A 19,697-nucleotide genomic window follows, 5' to 3' on the forward strand; every position below is an offset into this window, starting at 1 on the left:
CAACTGCGCTCACATTGATTATATGACGGTGGCAAAGGAAACGAGAAATGTTTGTACAAAGATTTATTTAGACAAAGGCCAACTATCATAAAACTTTTTTCGGAGGGTTCGAGTGTGGTTCACTTTGGGTTGAGTGAATTTCACTTTGGGTTGAGTGAATTACCCGAATTTATTCCGATAATTGGTTGATAGTTTTGCTGCAAGTAGAGGATGCTGATGAGGAATGTGGTAATTCCGAAACAGCTGTACATCCAACCATCTTGCAGTCTATAGGGCTTTGCCCAAATAAATTTGACAAGCATACTTTTCCTCTGTTGGTTAAGCTACACTTGTAGTTTAGTCAATGCATGGCTTTAAGCTGAGATCAAAAACAACAATAACGATTGAAGAGAAGCCAACAATAACAAACAAAAAGAAATAAAATGTTGACAAAATTTTGAGACATATTTGTGAATGTAGCTGTCATAGACCAAGGAAGGTATAGACGTCTTTTGATAATTCACAATGATTTTGTTTATTTCCAGTGCGCAGTCATTGCACTCAATTGCGTACTCAAGTGACTCAATTTCTTTTTGAACAAGTATATACAGCAATAACATACCTCCGTTAGGCTTTAACTGTCAGTTAACAGAAAGAAAAATGGACATATATTTTCTCCGGTTAAATTGAACTGAAAAATTTTCAGCAGTTATGTTCCTAAGTGGAATATATACGCAAGAGGGCAGATATGTACATAGAAGTTCGTTAGGTAACGTAGCACTAACGGGGCTTCATGAAAATGGGGGTTAATGTTTCTAGTTAGATTAAAAAATTAATCTTATCAATTCGTGTTTTAAATATTTTAATTATTTTTTCTGTGCACATTTTTTCAATTAAAATTTGAATTGAATGTTAACAAGTATATACAGCAGTAAGTTCGGCCGGGCCGAATCTTAAATACCCACCACCAAATACTATAGTTTCCTTTGAAAATTTCAGGGGATGTTGATGACAGATGTTCCCAACCAGAGCAGTTCAACCAGTAAACTTCCCGAAGATAACATAAATTCCAAAGGTTCTACCTACGAAGACTATATCAGATTCTGGATTTATAAGAACCAATTTTGTTTGCGTTTTAGAGGAATCATAAATATGTCTTGTAAGTGTGCAAGAAGATGATGAAATAACTCCTTGATTTGAAATCTAAAATCTGTAGATTTTTACCCCCATTATTTAAATGATTACGAGAAGTAAAATCTGAAAATTCTACATTCAGTTTCAACCAATTTTCATGATCAGTGCGCATTCTATACCCTCAAGAAGAGAAACAGGTCTATATGGAGGCCTTACCAAATGTACTGATAAAAACTAAATCCGATACACGGACCGTAGAAGCTTAAGAAGTAAAATCTGGGGATCGGTCTATATGGGGGCTATATCAAAACATGGACCGATACTCACCATTTCTGGCACATCTATTTACGGTCCTAAAATACCTCTAGATTGCCAATTTCAGGCAAATTGGATAAAAACTACGGATTTTATAAGCCCAAGAAGTAAAATCAGGAGATCGGTCTATATAGGGGCTATATCAAAACATGGACCGATACTCACCATTTATGGCACACCTCTTTACGGTCCTAAAATACCTCTAGATTTCCGATTTCAAGCGAATTCCAAAAAAACTAAGGATTCTAGAAGCCCAAGAAGTAAAATTGGTCTATATGTGGGCTATATCAAAACATGGACCGTTACTTAACATTTTTGGCACACTTCTTTACGGTCCTAAAATACCTCTAGATTGCTAATTTCAAGCAAATTGGATAAAAACTACGGATTCTATAAGCCCAAGAAGTAAAATCGGTCTATAATTGGGCTATATCAAAACATGGACCGTTACTTAACATTTTTGGCACACCTCTTTACGGTCCTAAAATACCTCTAGATTGCCAATTTCAGGCAAATTGGATAAAAACTACGGTTTCTATAAACCCAAGAAGTAAAATCGGAAAATCGGTCTATATGTGGGCTATATCAAAACATGGATCGTTACTTAACATTTTTGGCACACTTCTTTACGGTCCTAAAATACCTCTAGATTGCCATTTTCAGGAAAATTGGATAAAAACTACGGATTCTATAAGCCCAAGAAGTAAAATCGGGAGATCGGTCTATATGGGGGCTATATCAAACCATGGTCCGATACTCACCTTTTTGGCACACCTCTTTAGGTCCTAAAATACCTCTAGATTTCCAATTTCAGGCAAATTGGATAAAAACTACGGATTCTAAAAGCCCAAAAAGTAAAATCGGGAGATCGGTCTATATAGGGGCTATATCAAAACATGGACCGTTACTTAACATTTTTGGAACACCTCTTTACGGTCCTAAAATACCTCTAGATTGCCAATTTCAGGCAAATTGGATAAAAACTACGGATTTTATAAGCCCAAGAAGTAAAATCAGGAGATCGGTCTATATGGGGGCTATACTAACGCATGGACCGATACTCACCATTTTTGACACACCTCTTTATGGTCCTAAAATACCTCGAGATTTCCAATTTCAGGCAAATTGGATAAAAACTACGGTTTCTATAAGCCCAAGAAGTAAAATCAGGAGATCGGTCTATATGGGGGCTATACTAAAACATGGACCGATACTCACCATTTTTTGACACACCTCTTTATGGTCATAAAATACCTCTAGTTTTCCAATTTCAGGTAAATTGGATAAAAACTACGGATTCAATTAGCCCAAGAAGTAAAATCAGGATATCGGTCCATATAGAGGCTATATCAAAACATGGACCGTTACTTAACATTTTTGGCACAACTCTTTACGGTCTTAAAATACCTCTAGATTGCCAATTTCAGTCAAATTGGACAAAAACTACGGATTCTAAAAGCCCAAAAAGTAAAATCGGTAGATCCGTCTATATAGGGGCTATATCAAAACATGGACCGATACTTGCCATTTTTGGCACACTTCTTTACAGTCCAAAAATACCTCTAGATTGCCAATTTCAGGCAAATTGGATAAAAACTACGGATTTTATAAGCCCAAGAAGAAAAATCAGGAGATCGGTCTATATGGGGGATATACTAACGCATGGACCGATACTCACCATATTTGACACACCGCTTTATGGTCCTAAAATACCTCTAGATTTCCAATTTCAGGCAAATTGGATAAAAAATACGGATTCTAAAAGCCCAAGAAGTAAAATTTGGAGATCGGTCTATATGGGAGCTATATCAAAACATAGACCGATACTCACTATTTTTGGCACACCTTATTATGTTCAATTAAAAATTTGATGGATTTAACAATTATTTTAATTAAAATAAAATTCAATTAAAAACTTAATGGTATCAATTAATTTCTTATTTAACGTTGGTGATTTATAAGTAACTTTAATTAAAAATTAATTGGATCAATCATTCAAAATTATCTTTTTTCGGCCTAAGAGAAAATATTTAGTAACATATTATTCTCCCACTCTTGTACGTAAACACCATAAACTTGTTGGTGTTTACGAATGGCTCATTGACTCGTTTTCTCGCTGAACCATTTCAGATGTTGATGCAGTTACATTTGAATGTCCATAATGACGCTTGGCAACTCTTCCAGTATCATTATAACAATTTATAGTGCAAAACACAAACATTAACAATGCACAGACTCACATGCTTTTGTTGGTTTGTAAAAAATATAATGAACTGTATAAAAAAGAGATTTTACAAATAAAAATCTTAGATCTTTCCGTAAGTCTATATTTCATTTCATTTTATTACTTTATTCAGACTTTTAATTTTCTTTTGCTAATTTTACAGCAACAAGTTCCAATAGAGGAAATTTCTCACCGCACATCCCATCATAGTCATCATGACCCAGGGTCCATAGCATTACACCTTTCAGATCAAGTCTATTGACAAAATCCAATTTCATTTCAAGTGTGGCAATACTCTCATAGCTGATGGTTAAATCTGGAATAGCTACATAGCTAACACCCCTCATAGGATCAAACTCAGGTCTGAGGCCATAGTTAAATTTGTAACATATATCCGATAGGGACATATATTCAACAATATTGGTTCCATCTTGATTATCAAGTATGTGACCAGTTAAGGCTACACCCAAATTTAACTTATTGGCAGGGGCTCCTATAGAAACATGAAATGCATACAATTTTTCTTATGACAAAGAGCTGGAGTTTGAAAAGCCCATACATACCACTATCAAGCCAATATTGCATGCTACCCTCTACTGTAGACTCTGGAGGGCCATAGAGCGGAGAATGATATGGATATTTTGCATTAACGGTATAGTTATAGGCCATAACATTGATGTAATCAACATGTTTCACAATTTCGGGGACATCATACCATGCACGAATATTACCGATATTACCAGGCACCGAGATTCCAAAATCAAAGTTATGGGGTTTGAGTCTACGAAAAAGTTTTACGAATTTTTAAACATGGATACACACAAACAATTTTTTTCTGATTCAATCACCAAATTAATTGATCCAATTAATTTTTTAATTGAAATGTCTTCAATCACGAAAATGATAGTATCAATCATAGTTTTAATTGGGCATAGAAAAAATTCTTGATTAAAAAATTAATTGATTTTTTCAGCAAATGTCAATTAGTTTTTAATTGATTCAATTAAAAATTTAATTGATGCTGATTGCCAAACTCAATTAATTTATTAATTAAAAAAGGTAAATATTTTTAGTTACTCTCTGAATTGGCTTAGAGTTTTTATTTGGATTAACAAATGATTGTTTGAAATACATTTTTAATTAAAAATTTTAAAAAAAATCAGCACTTTTTTTAACTGAATTAGTCTTCAGAATTTGATTAAAAAATAATTGTATCAATTAATTTTTTAATTAAAAATTTTAAAATTTTCAATCATTGACTTAATTAACTTAATGTTTTTATCATGATTAAAAAGTTAATTGTATCAATTAATTTATTAATTGAAAAAATTTTCAACTTCAATTAACATTTTAATTGGAAATATTTTGGTGATATTTTTTTCTGTGTACGCAAGTCCAACCGAAAGAAATCCCACCCTTAATGCTTTGCAATATCTTAAGAAATTTCGGTGGCAATAATTCGGAAAACTAATTGCTAAAATTTTAAGCATATTTGATTTGAATAATCGCAAGAGCTTTTTACGACAACTTCTCGTAGAATCCACAAATCTTCTATCACACTTACGTCTCATTCATTTCTTTCAAAAGAGTTACAAAATTTTCCCTATCGCTTGGACGTGATGGATCGCTGCCGGGATAAAGCCAATGTATTTCGAGACCATCTAATAGTTTCGACAACAAGAACGTCAAACAGGTATCAATGAAAGTCCAACGGAAAAAATAATTTTCAACCATTTTTGAAAATTTTTTAGAGCTTTGAGCTGGACCACCAACAACCGCTATGAGTTTTAATTTTGGATTTGAGGTTCTCAACTTAGTAAGGCGTCTCACCAAAGCTGCGGAATATGTAATGAACGAATCTTTATATTGGGAATCCCTTCAGAATCATTTCCTTACCCAAATTTGTCGTCGATGAATCAAAATTCCCTCGTTCATCGAAACCAAAGTAACCATAGCTAACATGAGTACACAATGATGCATTGACCATTTCCGGTTGGAAATTTATTGAACTATGTTTAGCATTGGACCACGGAAGAATATAGCAGTTGATCATTTTATCTAAATTTGATGATGAGAAATTGCAGAACTTTATACCATTTTAAGAACATATATATATATATATATATATATATATATATATATATATATATATATATATATATATATATATATATATATATATATATATATATATATATATATATATATATATATATATATATATATATATATATATATATATATATATATATATATATATATTAAGTTATTTTAACTAAAATTATAATATAATAAATTCAATTAAATTAAGCTAATATAATTGCAAATAAGCAAAATAACACTGTTCGCAAGGCAGTATACCGGCATTGACAAATGCAGTCGTAACTGCATAAAGACTAGAAGAAGATGCACCAGGACAAGATGTAGGGGTGACGCAGAGACAGAACACAATACAAGGAGGAAACAACACGTACACTGACGTGGCAGCCGCTGACCGATGAGCTGGATCCATCGGGTCAATCCGGTGCGTAGAACCCGCCGCCGTAGGATTGGATTTGCCTTCGTAGTACACACCTGGATCACCTTTATGCGGAGATCAAGATCATCCCAGTGCGTAGGCACAACTACACGTTGTCTAAGCAGTACCTCCTGTTCTGCTATCGCAGTAGCCATCCAAAACACCATCTTGTTGATAGGTAACCACCACCCAGGAATGTAAAAGTTATTTATTTATTTATTTATTTAAAAAATTTAACTTATAATTAGAAATTAAAAGCTAAAAAAAAAAGAAAGGCTATGGCAGCAAAGGCCTTAAGCGCAATAGAATAAATGAGATTAATTTTAACAACTATTTATAAAGAGTTAATTAAATTAGTCCTTTTAAGATATGTCATCAGTTCCTCTACACGCAAAGGATCGTTATAATTAAGTAGAGTTGATGGTCTAGTATTTCCAAATAAATCAGTTCTGATTGCCTCAAAATGGGTACAAAGGTCAAGTACATGTTCTACATCATTCTCAGAAAAATTACAAAATGGACAGTTTGAGGACACTGTCCCATCTAAATATCGCTGGTGTGTTATCTTAGTGTGCCCTAGTCTCAGTCGTATAACACCGCATAAATCGTATCTCGACACATTTCTTAACTGTTGCAGCTGCTTAACTGAGTTCCTAGCTGAGTTTGCTCTCTGATACCAGACAGATGTTTTCTCAAAGTCATCTAAATGTCTAAGCTGTAACTGCTTTACTAGATGTCTATCAATATCCCTGCAGTTATAATTTGAAGTAACTTCTAGCGGATAATACAATGAGTCCTTGGCTATGCCATCCGCATATTCGTTGCCAGTAATACCTACATGTCCTGGAATCCATAGTAACTTAATATTAGGATAATTGTCAATTAATTCAGCTCTGATATAGCTTGGATAGTAGTCTGTATTACTAATATTGGTGATTGCGTCCACAGCTGCCAAAGAATCAGTACAAATAACATGTTTGCTACGGGAGCGCTTAGAGTACTCAACCGCCTTTGAAATCGCTATAATCTCAGCAGAAAATATAGAACTATATCTAGGTAGTAAAGATGTTATTAAGGTAGAGTCCCTAGTGGTCACGCTGTATGAAGTACAGTCTTGGTTCTTGGATCCGTCCGTGTATAAGAAGTCATAATCTGGTAATTTGTTATAAATTTCATAAAATTTACGTTTATATATTTCTTGCGATGTGTGTTTCTTATTGTGAATACGTAGTGATTCGATTATCGAATCTTTTAAATGCCATGGTGGGTTGTTAAACTTAACTGGTCTAATTGGTGTATGAGGTATATCGAGTTGTTTAGCAATCTCAATTATTTTATGATTAGTAGATTCTACTTTTAGCATCCTGGTTCTCTTGAGAGTTTTTCTAATTTGTGAAAAATTTGGCGTCCATTGGCTTGATAATATTGATTTGTACATCTTTGCTATTGCATGGGAACGCAAATTCTCTATGGTTGGCATATCTGCTTCAAAAAGCAAATTATGTATAGGTGTTGTTCTAAAGGCACCTAAGGCTGTGCGAATCGCATTGTTATATACAACCTCAATTCTGTGTAAATTCCTCCTAGATGTGTATCCATAAATGTATAGTCCATATTGAATCTTACTTACTATCAGTGACCTTATAATTGTAAGGATTGATAAAATACTAGTCTTAAATTTCCTAGCTGAAAGACATTTGACAATGTCCACTCTCTTGGACAACGACGAAATCAAGTAATTTATGTGGCTGGTCCACCTATAATCTGAATCGAAGAAAATACCTAGTATCTTTATAGATTCAACCTCTTCAATAGAATTATTACCCAAGGATAGATGAAATGTACAACAACGCCTTCGACATATATGAAGATGTTTGCATTTGGGTATCGAGAGCTTAGCACCGGAATAGTCACACCATTCGGATATTTCCTCAAAAATAGGGCTCATATCGAAAGAGTCGGCAGTTCTAGCCAATTGCTTTATAATCAAAAAATCATCAGCATATGCGCAGAAAGATATTTCCTTATGAACTTTCAGTCTTCCACAAAGTTTCTCATATGATATTAAGAAAAGCACTACTGATATGGGTGACCCTTGAGGAATTCCATTATTTAGGACAAAGGTGCGAGAAATCTGTGATCCGACTCTCACTCTAAACTGCCGGTTCTTCATGAAATTGAAAATATATCTAATAATTTTAGGACCTAGTTTCCATTCTTTTAGTTGATCGATAATCGTGTGAATGCCAATCTTGTCGAATGCCTTTGTAAAATCCAACGAAATAACTGATAAATGGCCTCTATTTGAAAGTGAATCTGTAATCAAATTGTCTAAGTATAATAGATTATCTGCTACAGATTTCCCTTGTTTGAAGGCAATTTGCTGGCTATTAATGAGTCTATTTTTGTTAATAAACCACCATAGCCTGTTGGCAATGATCTTATCTAGAACTTTAGAACAGCAGGGATTTAAGGATATAGGCCTATAGGAAGTAAGGTAACACCTATCTGTGTTTGATTTGTGAATAGGGGTAATGAGGCTACGCTTATATGCCTGTGGAATGTTGGTATGGAAAATCCTGTTGAATAAATTATTCACCCTTACTTTAAGTTCTCTTGGCATATTCTTCAGCATAGAATAGTTCACACGATCCTCCCCTGGAGTCTTCCCTCTGAAATGATTCAGTACTGAGTTCAATTCCAAAAAGGTTATATCTTCCTCTATAGCCAATGCAGACCGCGAAGGAGCATAATTCAAGGTAATGTTCGTCGCTAGCTTAGACTCATTAAAACTTCGAGGAAACTTGGAATCCATAGATTCCTCCGACCAATACTGGCCCAACTCATTGGCGATCAACGCCGGATCTGTGATCGAAGTTCCAGAATCATTTAAAGACTTTACGCAATGAATTCCTGAAATATTGTTGATCCCACAAAAACGTCTTATGTTCGACCACACCTTCGATGGTGGAGATTGGGGGTTAATCTCAGCCGTAAAATTTTCAAGGCTTGACTTTTTTGATATTTTTAAAAGTCTTTTAAACTTAGAATTAGCCTGTCTGAAATTCGAAATATTTATACTAGAAATATCTCGTCTCAATACGTTCCACGCCCTATTCCTCTCAATCTTAAGATTCTGCAGTTCCTTGTTCCACCAGGGAACCTGGAACTTGGTGAAACTTCCCCTATTCTGAGGGATTGATACATTGGCAGCCTGGTGAATAATCCTTGTTATATTAGCAGCCTCCTTATTAACTTCATCAGAAACTGGTCTTTCTAAGCTAAACCTACTTATTTTCTCAGAATACTTCTCCCAGTCAGCTCTATCTGTATGGAATCTAGGTGTGATCTTAATAGTAGAGGTTTTCCTCCCAGGGAAAAGAGATATGAATATTGGATAGTGGTCACTACCATGGGTATCATCCATTGGCTTCCATACGCTTCCTAATGCTATATCTGGTGAACAAAAAGTCAAATCGATATGTGAAAAAGAACCATGAGTACTGAAGTGGGTGGCACTCCCATCATTTAGAAGTGTGTAGCATGAGTTCTGCAAGAATCTACCTATGATATTGCCTCTCTTGTTCTGTCTTGGCGAACCCCAAAGCTGATTCCAACCGTTAAAGTCACCAGCTACAAGCCTCTGTACTGTAGTGTCGGGAAACATACCATAAAGGTCATTCTCATTTATGTCTAAGCTTGGGGATAGATATACAGAAGTCACTACGATACTTGACTGAGATTCTATGCGAACTGAAATAAAATCAAAATTCATTATATCATCAATAACAGAATGTTCAATTCGTTTATGTATAAGAATAGCGGCCCCTCCAAAAGGACTACCAGAACTGTTTCGGTTGTAAAGATTATAATTTATAGGCACTGGAACTCCACTAATGGACTCCAAGTGTGTCTCCTGTAGCATGATAACATGAGGACTGTGTTCTCTTATGATCACTTGTAGCTCAAGATAATTGTTAAGATAACCTCTCATATTCCATTGGATTATTTTCAAAGACATTAAAATAGATAAAAATAAAAAAAAAAGTCAAAGAGAATTCTATATACTTAAGTTTAAGAGAGTAAAAAAAAAAATAACTACGTGATACAATACAACTCTTCTGTGTCGGAAGAGTTAGTTTCCATGGACATCGATGTTTTTTCACTTCTCGTGCTCGTGTTCCTACCCGTGGTCTTTCTTAATTTTGCTTTCAACTCCATCTTCTTTCGCTTTGATAAATTCTTGGGCACTATTTGAATTTTTGTTGATTTCGATGCAGGTGTGGATGAACTAGCAGGCTTAGTTTGTTGTTTGTTTTTGTTGATGGGTGTCGTTGGAGCATTTGCTGAAGTGGGTGATGGGGTAACGTTCATACATGTATGATTGGAAGTGTTTGGGAGCACTACTGTGTTTGTTGTTGGTGTGCAGATATCAAACATATCCAATGTGTTGTAGTTTACAGTTGGTCTAGTAACAGAAGCGAATGTCGATTGGGTTTGATGTCTGGAATTGTAAATTTCTCGTGCTTTTTTATTGTCTACTTTTTCTTTTGTTTTAATAGCTTGTATTTCTTTTTCTTTTAGGAAGACTGGACATTTTTTGTCCATTGTATTATGGTTTATGTCTTTCATGTTTAATGCGTCACAATTTGCACACTTCTTATCATTTTGGCATAGTTCATTTAATTCTGGATTAGTATGAAAAGGTAGACTACAATTGCAGCAAATCTTATCCTTAGTACAAAATTTTGTGGAATGTCCGAATTTGAAACAATTAAAACATCGTAGAGGATATGGTATAAATGGTCTAACTGGAGTGATTTCATAACCGACCTTAACTTCCTCGGGTTGATCAGGTTTAGAGAATGTGAGGATTAACAAACCAGTCTCCACAAGTTTTTCATCATATTTCTTCATTATTTTTTTAATTTCTGAAACAGCTTGGGGTTTCATTTCACGCAATATTTCTTCATTGTCTGTACCAATTAAATCTCTGGCATAAATTACACCTTTAGAAGTATTCAAAAATTCATGTTCCATAATCTCAACTTCAATTTCTGGTGTTAAAGCAGTTAACTGTATTAATTTTGTTGCTTGTAAATAAGTCTTCGTTTTTAGTAGAATGTTGCCACTTCTTAACTTTTTACAAATGTCAATTTCTCCACCACATACATAATCAATAGTTTTCTTAAGTAAGAATGGGGACACTTGAGCTAAATTATTTTCACTATTTCTTCTGGACATAATTAAATATTTTGGAAATAACGAGGTGTTCTTCAAAGTTTTTGTTTTGTCGATCCTCATTGACAGAAGTCGATCAGGTGGCTCCGTCATTTTGCCTTTATTATGTCACATATAACAACAAAAGGAAATTTATATTCTCTCGTTAATTAAATGTATTATATATGTATATTTATTTAGCAAATGAAATTAGTTAGTTTTGTTTTTGTTTTCGAAATTTCACAAATAACTAGAGAGTAATTTATTTATGTACAAATTGTCTATATTCACAAAAACTTCACTGATGAAATATAACGGTAAATCGCACAGAATAAAAACGGGATTCCTGCCAACTCCAAATGATGCGCGAATAATGACCGTACACGATCGCTGTCAAACACAGACTGATGTAAAAGTTGATCTTCACCTACTAGAGCACGAGATCCAGCATCGAGATCAGGCAACATACCAGATAGGTCCGAACACGATCCATGAGGATACTGGAGATGAAGGGGTGAGAAGGATAATCCTGTTCTCGGAGCTCGCCCATCGACCATAACACCAGAGGAAAGATACCTCCCGCGGATTAGGCAAATGCAGCCGCCTCAATTCATACCTATCTGTGATTGATAGCAGCGTAGCTGACATGTGTCCCATCTTGCCCTGCCAAACTTACTGGACTCATCACCAGATCATCCTGGACACATCCCATCCTTGTTTCAGAGTTCGTTGATCTGGACACTGCATAAAGACGAGAAGAAGATGCACCAGGACAAGGCGTAGGGGTGAGGCAGAGACAGAACACAATACAAGGAGGAAACAACACGATGAGCTGGACCCATTGGGTCAATCCGGTGCGTAGAACCCGCCGCCGTGGGATTGGATTTGCCTTTGTAGTAGACACCTGGGTCACTTTTATGCGGAGATCAAGATCATCGCAGTGCGTAGACACAACTACACGTTGTCTAAGCAGTACCTCCTGGTATGCTATCGCAGTTACCATCCAAAACACCATCTTGTGGATAGGCAACCACCACACAGGAATGTAAAAGTTGATCTTCACCTACTAGGGCGCGAGATCCAGCCTCGAGATCAAGCAACATACCAGAGAGATCCGAACAGGATCCATGAGGATACTGGAGCTGAAGGGGTGAGAAGGATAATCCTGTTCTCGGAGCTCGCCCATCGACCATAGCACTAGAGGAAAGATACCTCCCGCGGCAGTCCGCGGGTAGTTTTGGCCCAATTAAGATCAAGCAAATGCAGCCGCCTCAATTCATACCTATAAGTGATTGATAGCAGCGTAGATGACGTGTGTCCCATCTTGCCCTGCCAAATCCCATCCTTGTTTCAGAGTTCGTTGATCTGGACACAAGCTGAAATACCTAAGCGCATAACATAAAAGGAATAAACTCACATAACTAACATCAATAGAAGGAGCCAAAGACATCGTAAGTAAGAGCACGAGAGATAAATGGGAAGAGATAAGATCAGACATAAACTATAATCTTTGGGGACTATGATATCAAATAGTTATGTAAGAAGTCGGCGCGAGAAGTCCGGTGGACAAGATGGACGAGAATGAAATGCGAAACATCGTGGAAACTTTATTCCCATGAAATGAGATCAGAGAAGACGAGAACGAGATTGAAGCGCTCAAAAACATCTCGGTCTTTACAACAGAGGAACTGCAATGGACCGCCAAAAGCCTCAAGGACAAGAAGGCTCCTGGTCCTGACGGCATTCTCGTACTCATAGCAACCAAGCGATCCCAGACCCTACTTGCTATGTACAACAATTACCTAAAGAAGGTATCTTCCCTAATGTGTTGAAAAAATAAGTTCTTATTAGCAAGGGCGACAAAACATCGCCATCGTCGACAGGTCATTGTGTATGCTGGACACATCTGGAATACTATTCCAACGGCTCGTCAAACCAAGACTGGGCGAGGCTATCAGGACTGTTGGGGATTTTTGCGCTGATGACTAGACTCTTTGATAAGGGGCGAGAAATACTGAAGAGGCTTAACACAAACTCCGCCAAACCATGGTACGGGAGGCACCGTGGTGCAATGGTTAGCATGCCCGCCTTGCATACACACGGTCGTGGGTTCGATTCCTGCTTCGACCGAACATCAAAAAGTTTTTCAGCGGTTGATTATCCCACCTCAGTAATGCTGGTGACATTTCTGAGTGTTTCAAAGCTTCTCTAAGTGGTTTCACTGCAATGCCGTTCGCACTCGGCTATAAAAAGGAGGTTCCTTGTCATTGAGCTTAACATGGAATCAGACAGCACTCAGTGATAAGAGAGAAGTTCACCACCACTTCATTTAAATACTTCGGACTAATGCTGGATTCGAAACTAACATACTCCAACTAGCGGAGAAAGCTGCTACGATAACGTCGCGACTGGGCCGTCTGATGGCAAATAGAGCAGGGCTTCTTCCAAGCAGAAGAAGTATACTCATGGAGATGACTAACAGTATACTCCTCTATCAATCTGGGCGTCGGCCCTAAAGAGACGAACTAAAGCGAAAAAGCTGTTTTCAGTACATACAATGGCAGCTCTGAGAATTGAATCACCATTTCACACAGTATCAGGCGAAGCTGCGTTAGTAATAGCAGGAACGATTCCAGCAGACCTCCAGGCGATTGAGCGCCAAAAGGTTTTCGAGGCCGAACAACAAGGCTCGACAGACTTGATAACGAACATCCGACAAGAGACCAAAGATAAATGACAGAGAACGGCAGCTCTTATGGCAGATTACTTCAGCATAACGAACAGTATCAGTAATAATAGGAACGATCCCAATAGACCCCCAAGCGATTGAGAGGCAAAGAGAGAGCATATGCCTCTAGATATAGATACAGATACACATAGACGACAACAAGACAATCAATCAAATATTTGGGACTAAGGCTGGACTCGAAACTAACGTACACCAAGCAGAAATATTACGCAACGGAGAAAGCCGCTACGATAACGCCGTAGCCATGAGCAGGCTGATGGCAAATATAGCAGTGCCTCTTTCAAGCAGAAGCAGGATAACCATGGAGATGACTAACAGTATATTCCTCTAACGATATGAGATCTGGGCGTCGATCCTACAGAGACTAACTAAAGCGAAAAAGCTGCTTTCAGTACAGATGCAGCTCTGAGAATAACTTCAGGATACTGCACAGTATAAGGGGAAGCCTGAACGATCCCAGTAGACCTCCAGATAGAGCGGCAAAGCGTTTTCGAGACCAAACAACAATGCGCGACAGACATTCGACAAGAGACCAAAGATAAATTTCAGAAACGATGGAGGAACGAGACAGAGGGCAGATGGCTGGAAAGTATCTGCATTGTATAGGAAAATGTAGATTATAAAACTGAATTTTCGAAGAAGAAGGGGACGAGGATGATGCCGAATAAACATTCTTTAGATGTTGCCGGTGGGCAGAACGACGGAACACGCTAGAAGATTAAATGCCTCTCCGAGATATATAATCCACAAGATGGTACAAGGTGAGAGGAACTTGGAGGCCGTAGGGCGATTTGTAGAACTCAGGAAACGCAGGAAAAAGGTTGACATGGACACTTCGACATGAGTAATGTAAGCTTGAATCTGGATGCGGACTCGAAGGACATGATCAAGGACAACGTAACGTGGGGTCCACCTTGAAGTAATACGAAGGCGGTTCTGAGGTGTTAATCATACCCAACGGAAAGAGGGATAGGTTTTAAACCGGTATCCGGTCGATTGTGATGGAGTGCGGTACAGGGGTGGACATAACAGGTTGGCTGATAAGTCCCCGGTCTGACACATAGATGGCGTCGCTAGTATTAAATGCATATTATTTTTATATAGTACCAACCTTCAAATGATTCGTGTCAAAATTTGACGTCTGTAAGTCAATTAGATTGTCAGATAGAGCTTTTGTGTGTATTGAGAATACGTCAGAGGCTTCCAGACTACGGAAGGTATTAGCATCCACGAGCTCCGCTCCAGGTTTCATTAAAACATCGGAGGGAAATTGGACAACCTCCAGTGAGGAGACGTTGGAGGTACTTTTGGACACACACTTCCCTGGAAATCAGACGGTTGAACCATGTTCCGGCGGTGTAACAGAGGCTCAGCGATCATTTCCTATCGAGGAAATTGTGTCGGAATCTAGAATACAATGGGCTTTAAATAGCTTTGGACCATTCAAATCCCCCGGACCTGATGGAATTACTCCGGCGGAGTTACAGGCAGTGGCTGAAAGAATTATCCCCTGGTTGACGGTGATATATAAACAATGTGTAAACTTAGCATATATTCCAGAAAAGTGGAGGGAAACAAAAGTCGTCTTCATACCTAAAGCAGGAAAAGCGTCTCACTCGAGTGCGAAGGATTTCCGACCAATCAGCTTATCCTCATTCCTACTTAAGACCCTGGAGAGGATGATAGACATGTATCTTAGAACTAGCGTGGATTCAGGTTTGCTCTCGAAACGACAGCATGCATACTCGAAGGGCAGGTCTACTGAGACCGCATTGCATGAACTGGTCAGCTTTATTGAAAGCTCACTATCTGTCAAAGAATACACAATCGTGGCGTTTCTAGACATCGAAGGGGCGTTCAATAATGTCCATCCGAGCTCGATATTAAAGGGACTGACAACTCTGAATGTTGATCCAGGTATACTTAGGCTGTTAGACGAACTTCTAATGAAGAGACGTATTTCAGCCACACTAGGGCAAGCAAACATACAAAGGTATGTGAACAGAGGCACTCCCCAAGGAGGAGTTCTATCACCTCTTCTTTGGAATGTTGCTATAAACAACCTTCTGGTTTCTCTAGAAAAAGAAAGGATAAAAGTGGTGGCATACGCAGATGATGCGGCGCTAGCAGTCAGGGGAAAATTCCCATCCACAATCAGAGATATTATACAGAGAGCTCTCCGGATGACTGAGAAATGGGCGAAAGATAATGGTCTTGGTGTAAATCCAGCAAAGACAGAAATAGTCATGTACTGCAAAGATCGCAAAACTCCCAAGGTTAGGCCCATTTCCTTAGGGGGTACTGAAATTCCCTTTGGTGAGTGTGCAAAATACCTTGGCGTTATTTTGGACAGGAAGCTGAATTTTAGGCTTAATATTGAAGAGAGGGCGAGAAAAGCCACGGTAGCTTTGTACTCGTGCAAAAAGGCAATAGGGAAAAAGTGGGGACTAAGACCAAAAATTGTGCATTGGCTATACACGGCAGTGGTTAGACCTATAATGCTATATGGTGTTGTAGTCTGGTGGCCGGCACTTCAGAAACCGACTTGTTTAGATAAAGTTCAGCGTATGGCGAGCTTATGTATCTCAGGCGCATTTAGTAAGACAGGAACAGACTCCCTTAATGTCATGCTACATCTATTGCCTTTAGACATTTTGGCCAAACAGTCAGCTGCAACAACGGCTGTGCGGTTGCGCGAGCTATCGCTGTGGTCGAAAAAAATGTACGGTCATAGTTCGGTCCTCAAAGTAATGCCAGATGTGCCTAACGTAGTGGATTACACCCTGGCAAAACCACTTTTCGACAAAAAGTTTGAAACTCTAATTCCCAACAGTGAGGCGTGGTGTACACAGACCCCGGGGAATAAAAGATATATAGATTTCTATACTGATGGCTCCAAATTGAATGGACAAGTGGGGTTTGGAGTATATTCTAAAGATCTGGAAATTCGAATAGCGAAAAGATTACCTAATCACTGTAGTGTTTTTCAGGCTGAAATATTGGCAATAAGAGAGGTGGTCAATTAGCTGAGAAGTAATGTTCCAACAAATATTGGCATTAATATATACTCAGACAGTCAACCTGCAATAAAATCCTTGGACTCTGTGTTCCTTAACTCAAAAACGGCCATCGACTGCCGCAAATCTCTCAACGAGATGGCTGAGCAGTACAATATTCACCTAATATGGGTGCCTGGTAATAGGAACATACCGGGGAACTATGAAGCAGATGTGTTAGCAAGGCTAGGAACTACCTTACATATTCCAGGGGAACTAGAATCTGTTGGTATGCCTCTGGCCACCTGCAAGCTCTTACTGCGTGAGAAGGCTGTTATGATGGCCAATATTCGATGGGAAAATTGCAAGGGTTGTAACGACACCAAGCAAATATGGCCCCATTTAAACTTAAACCGCACACTAGATATGCTAGTGTTCTCAAGGCGTCAGATAGCACTCCTAATATCTGCTATAACGGGTCGCTGCCTGATAGGCGAATTTGCAAAAACTATAGGTGCGAAGTATAATGACTATTGTATAAGCTGTCATGACGTGGAGGAAAAGGAATCAATTAAACACCTCTTGTGTGAGTGTCCTGCTTTTTGTGTAAGGCGTAAGCGAATTTTAGGAGCATATAGCTTTAGATTACTGGCTGACCTGGAAAACGTTAACTTAAGCAGTTTGTTAATGTTTTTGGAGCAATCTGGTTGGTTCCACAAAAGTAAATAATAGAGAAGGTTCAGTGGTTAAGACTAGAAGTGCCCATATGTAATAGGTACTTTTAGTTAAATGTGGTATCACAATGGACTGAATAGTCTAAGTGAGCCTGAAATTTAATCGGGCTGCCACTTTAACCTAACCTAACCTAACCTAGAGCTTTTGTGAAGCAACTTTTGTTATTGTGAAAAAAATGGAAAAGGAATTTCGTGTTTTGATAAAATGCTGTTTTCTGAAGGGACAAAATACGGTGGAAGCAAAAACTTGGCTTGATAATGAGTTTCCGGACTCTGCCCCAGGGAAATCAACAATAATTGATTGGTATGCAAAATTCAAGCGTGGTGAAATGAGCACGGAGGACTGTGGATGCCCGAAAGAGGTGGTTACCGACGACAACATCAAAAAAATCCATTTTGAATGACCGTAAAATGAAGTTGATCGAGATAGCAGAGGCCTTAAAGATATCAAAGGAACGTGTTGGTCATATCATTCATCAATATTTGGATAAGCGGAAGCTCTGTGCAAAATGGGTGCCGCTCGAGCTCACATTTGACCAAAAACAACAACGTGTTGATGATTCTGAGCGGTGTTTGCAGCTGTTAACTCGTAATATACCCGAGTTTTTCCGTCGACATGTGACAATGGATGAAACATGGCTCCATCACTACACTCCTGAGTCCAATCGACAGTCGGCTGAGTGGACAGCGACCGGGGAACCGTCTCCGAAGCGTGGAAAGACTCAAAAGTCCAAAGTCTCAGTTTTTTGGGATGCGCATGGAATAATTTTTATCGATTATCTTGAGAAGGGGAAAACCATCAACAGTGACTATTATATGGCGTTATTGCAGCGTTTGAAGGTCGAAATCGCGGCAAAACGGCCCCATATGAAGAAAAAAAAGTGTTGTTCCACCAAGACAACGCACCGTGCCACAAGCCATTGATAACGATGGGAAAAATTCATGAATTAGCCTTCGAATTGCTTCCCCACCCACCGTATTCTCCAGATCTGGCCCCCAGCGACTTTTCTTGTTCTCAGACCTCAAAAGGATGCTCGCAGGGAAAAAATTTGGCAGCAATGAAGAGGTGACCGAAACTGAGGCCTATTTGGAGGAAAAACCGAAGGAGTATTACCAAAATGGTATCAAAAAATTGGAAGGTCGTTATAATCGTTGTATCGCTCTCGAAGGGAACTATGTTGAATAATAAAAACGAATTTTGACAAAAAAAAAGTGTTTTTCTTTATTAGACCGGGAACTTATCAGCCAACCTGTCAGGTGCATACAGCATTTTTCTACCTTACGCGCAAAAAAATTAATTATATTAAATCAAATTAATAAAAAAATATTCTATTAAAATTAAATTACACTAAAATAAATCAAATCAATTAATTTAAGTGTGGTGTCCACGAAACAATTGCATAATAGCAGCTCGCAACTTCAGACTAACCGTGTTTAGCAGAAAAATCATTTTTTTTTTTTTTTGAGAAACATTAAATTATGGATATATGTTATATAAATATTATTACTTTAACATTATAATAGTAAGTTACATTATGTTTTCGTTTTCTTGAAGTTATTTAAATTTTACCAGTTTCAATTGCTTTCACCACAGTCCATAGACCGATGCACAATAAAAATCCAAATTTGAACATTGTAAGAAATATTAAATGTTTTACGAAGAACCAAACAAATCTAAAAGGGAATTAAGAAATTGCTAAATTTCCGTAATGCTAGGTTAAGAGTTGATGTCCTTTGAGTTCTTTCAACTATGAAAATATATATGAAAATTTTATTTTCGTAAATATATGAAAGAACACGATCGTATTACGTGATGAGGAATAAATTT

The 19,697-nt window shown here is 37.8% G+C and overlaps 1 protein-coding gene across 1 annotated transcript in view; it reads right to left on the bottom strand.

Annotated features, from left to right (window-relative positions):
* The window catches only part of LOC142240010 (putative chitinase 10), a 51,171-nt gene extending 31,564 nt beyond the window's left edge, over window positions 1–19,607 (bottom strand). The window contains exons 1-6 of the mRNA XM_075311729.1: window positions 19,440–19,607; window positions 5,549–5,710; window positions 5,217–5,487; window positions 4,216–4,433; window positions 3,799–4,145; window positions 3,669–3,701 (exon numbers count right to left, since the gene is read on the bottom strand). Coding sequence (XP_075167844.1) covers window positions 3,669–3,701; window positions 3,799–4,145; window positions 4,216–4,433; window positions 5,217–5,487; window positions 5,549–5,710; window positions 19,440–19,503 — 1,095 coding nt within the window. The 5' untranslated portion in view covers window positions 19,504–19,607. The remainder of the gene's footprint in view (window positions 1–3,668; window positions 3,702–3,798; window positions 4,146–4,215; window positions 4,434–5,216; window positions 5,488–5,548; window positions 5,711–19,439) is intronic.
* Window positions 19,608–19,697: the final 90 nt, after the last annotated feature.

The sequence above is a fragment of the Haematobia irritans genome, chromosome 5 (genome assembly GCF_050003625.1).
Source record: "Haematobia irritans isolate KBUSLIRL chromosome 5, ASM5000362v1, whole genome shotgun sequence".
Taxonomy (NCBI): domain Eukaryota; kingdom Metazoa; phylum Arthropoda; class Insecta; order Diptera; family Muscidae; genus Haematobia; species Haematobia irritans.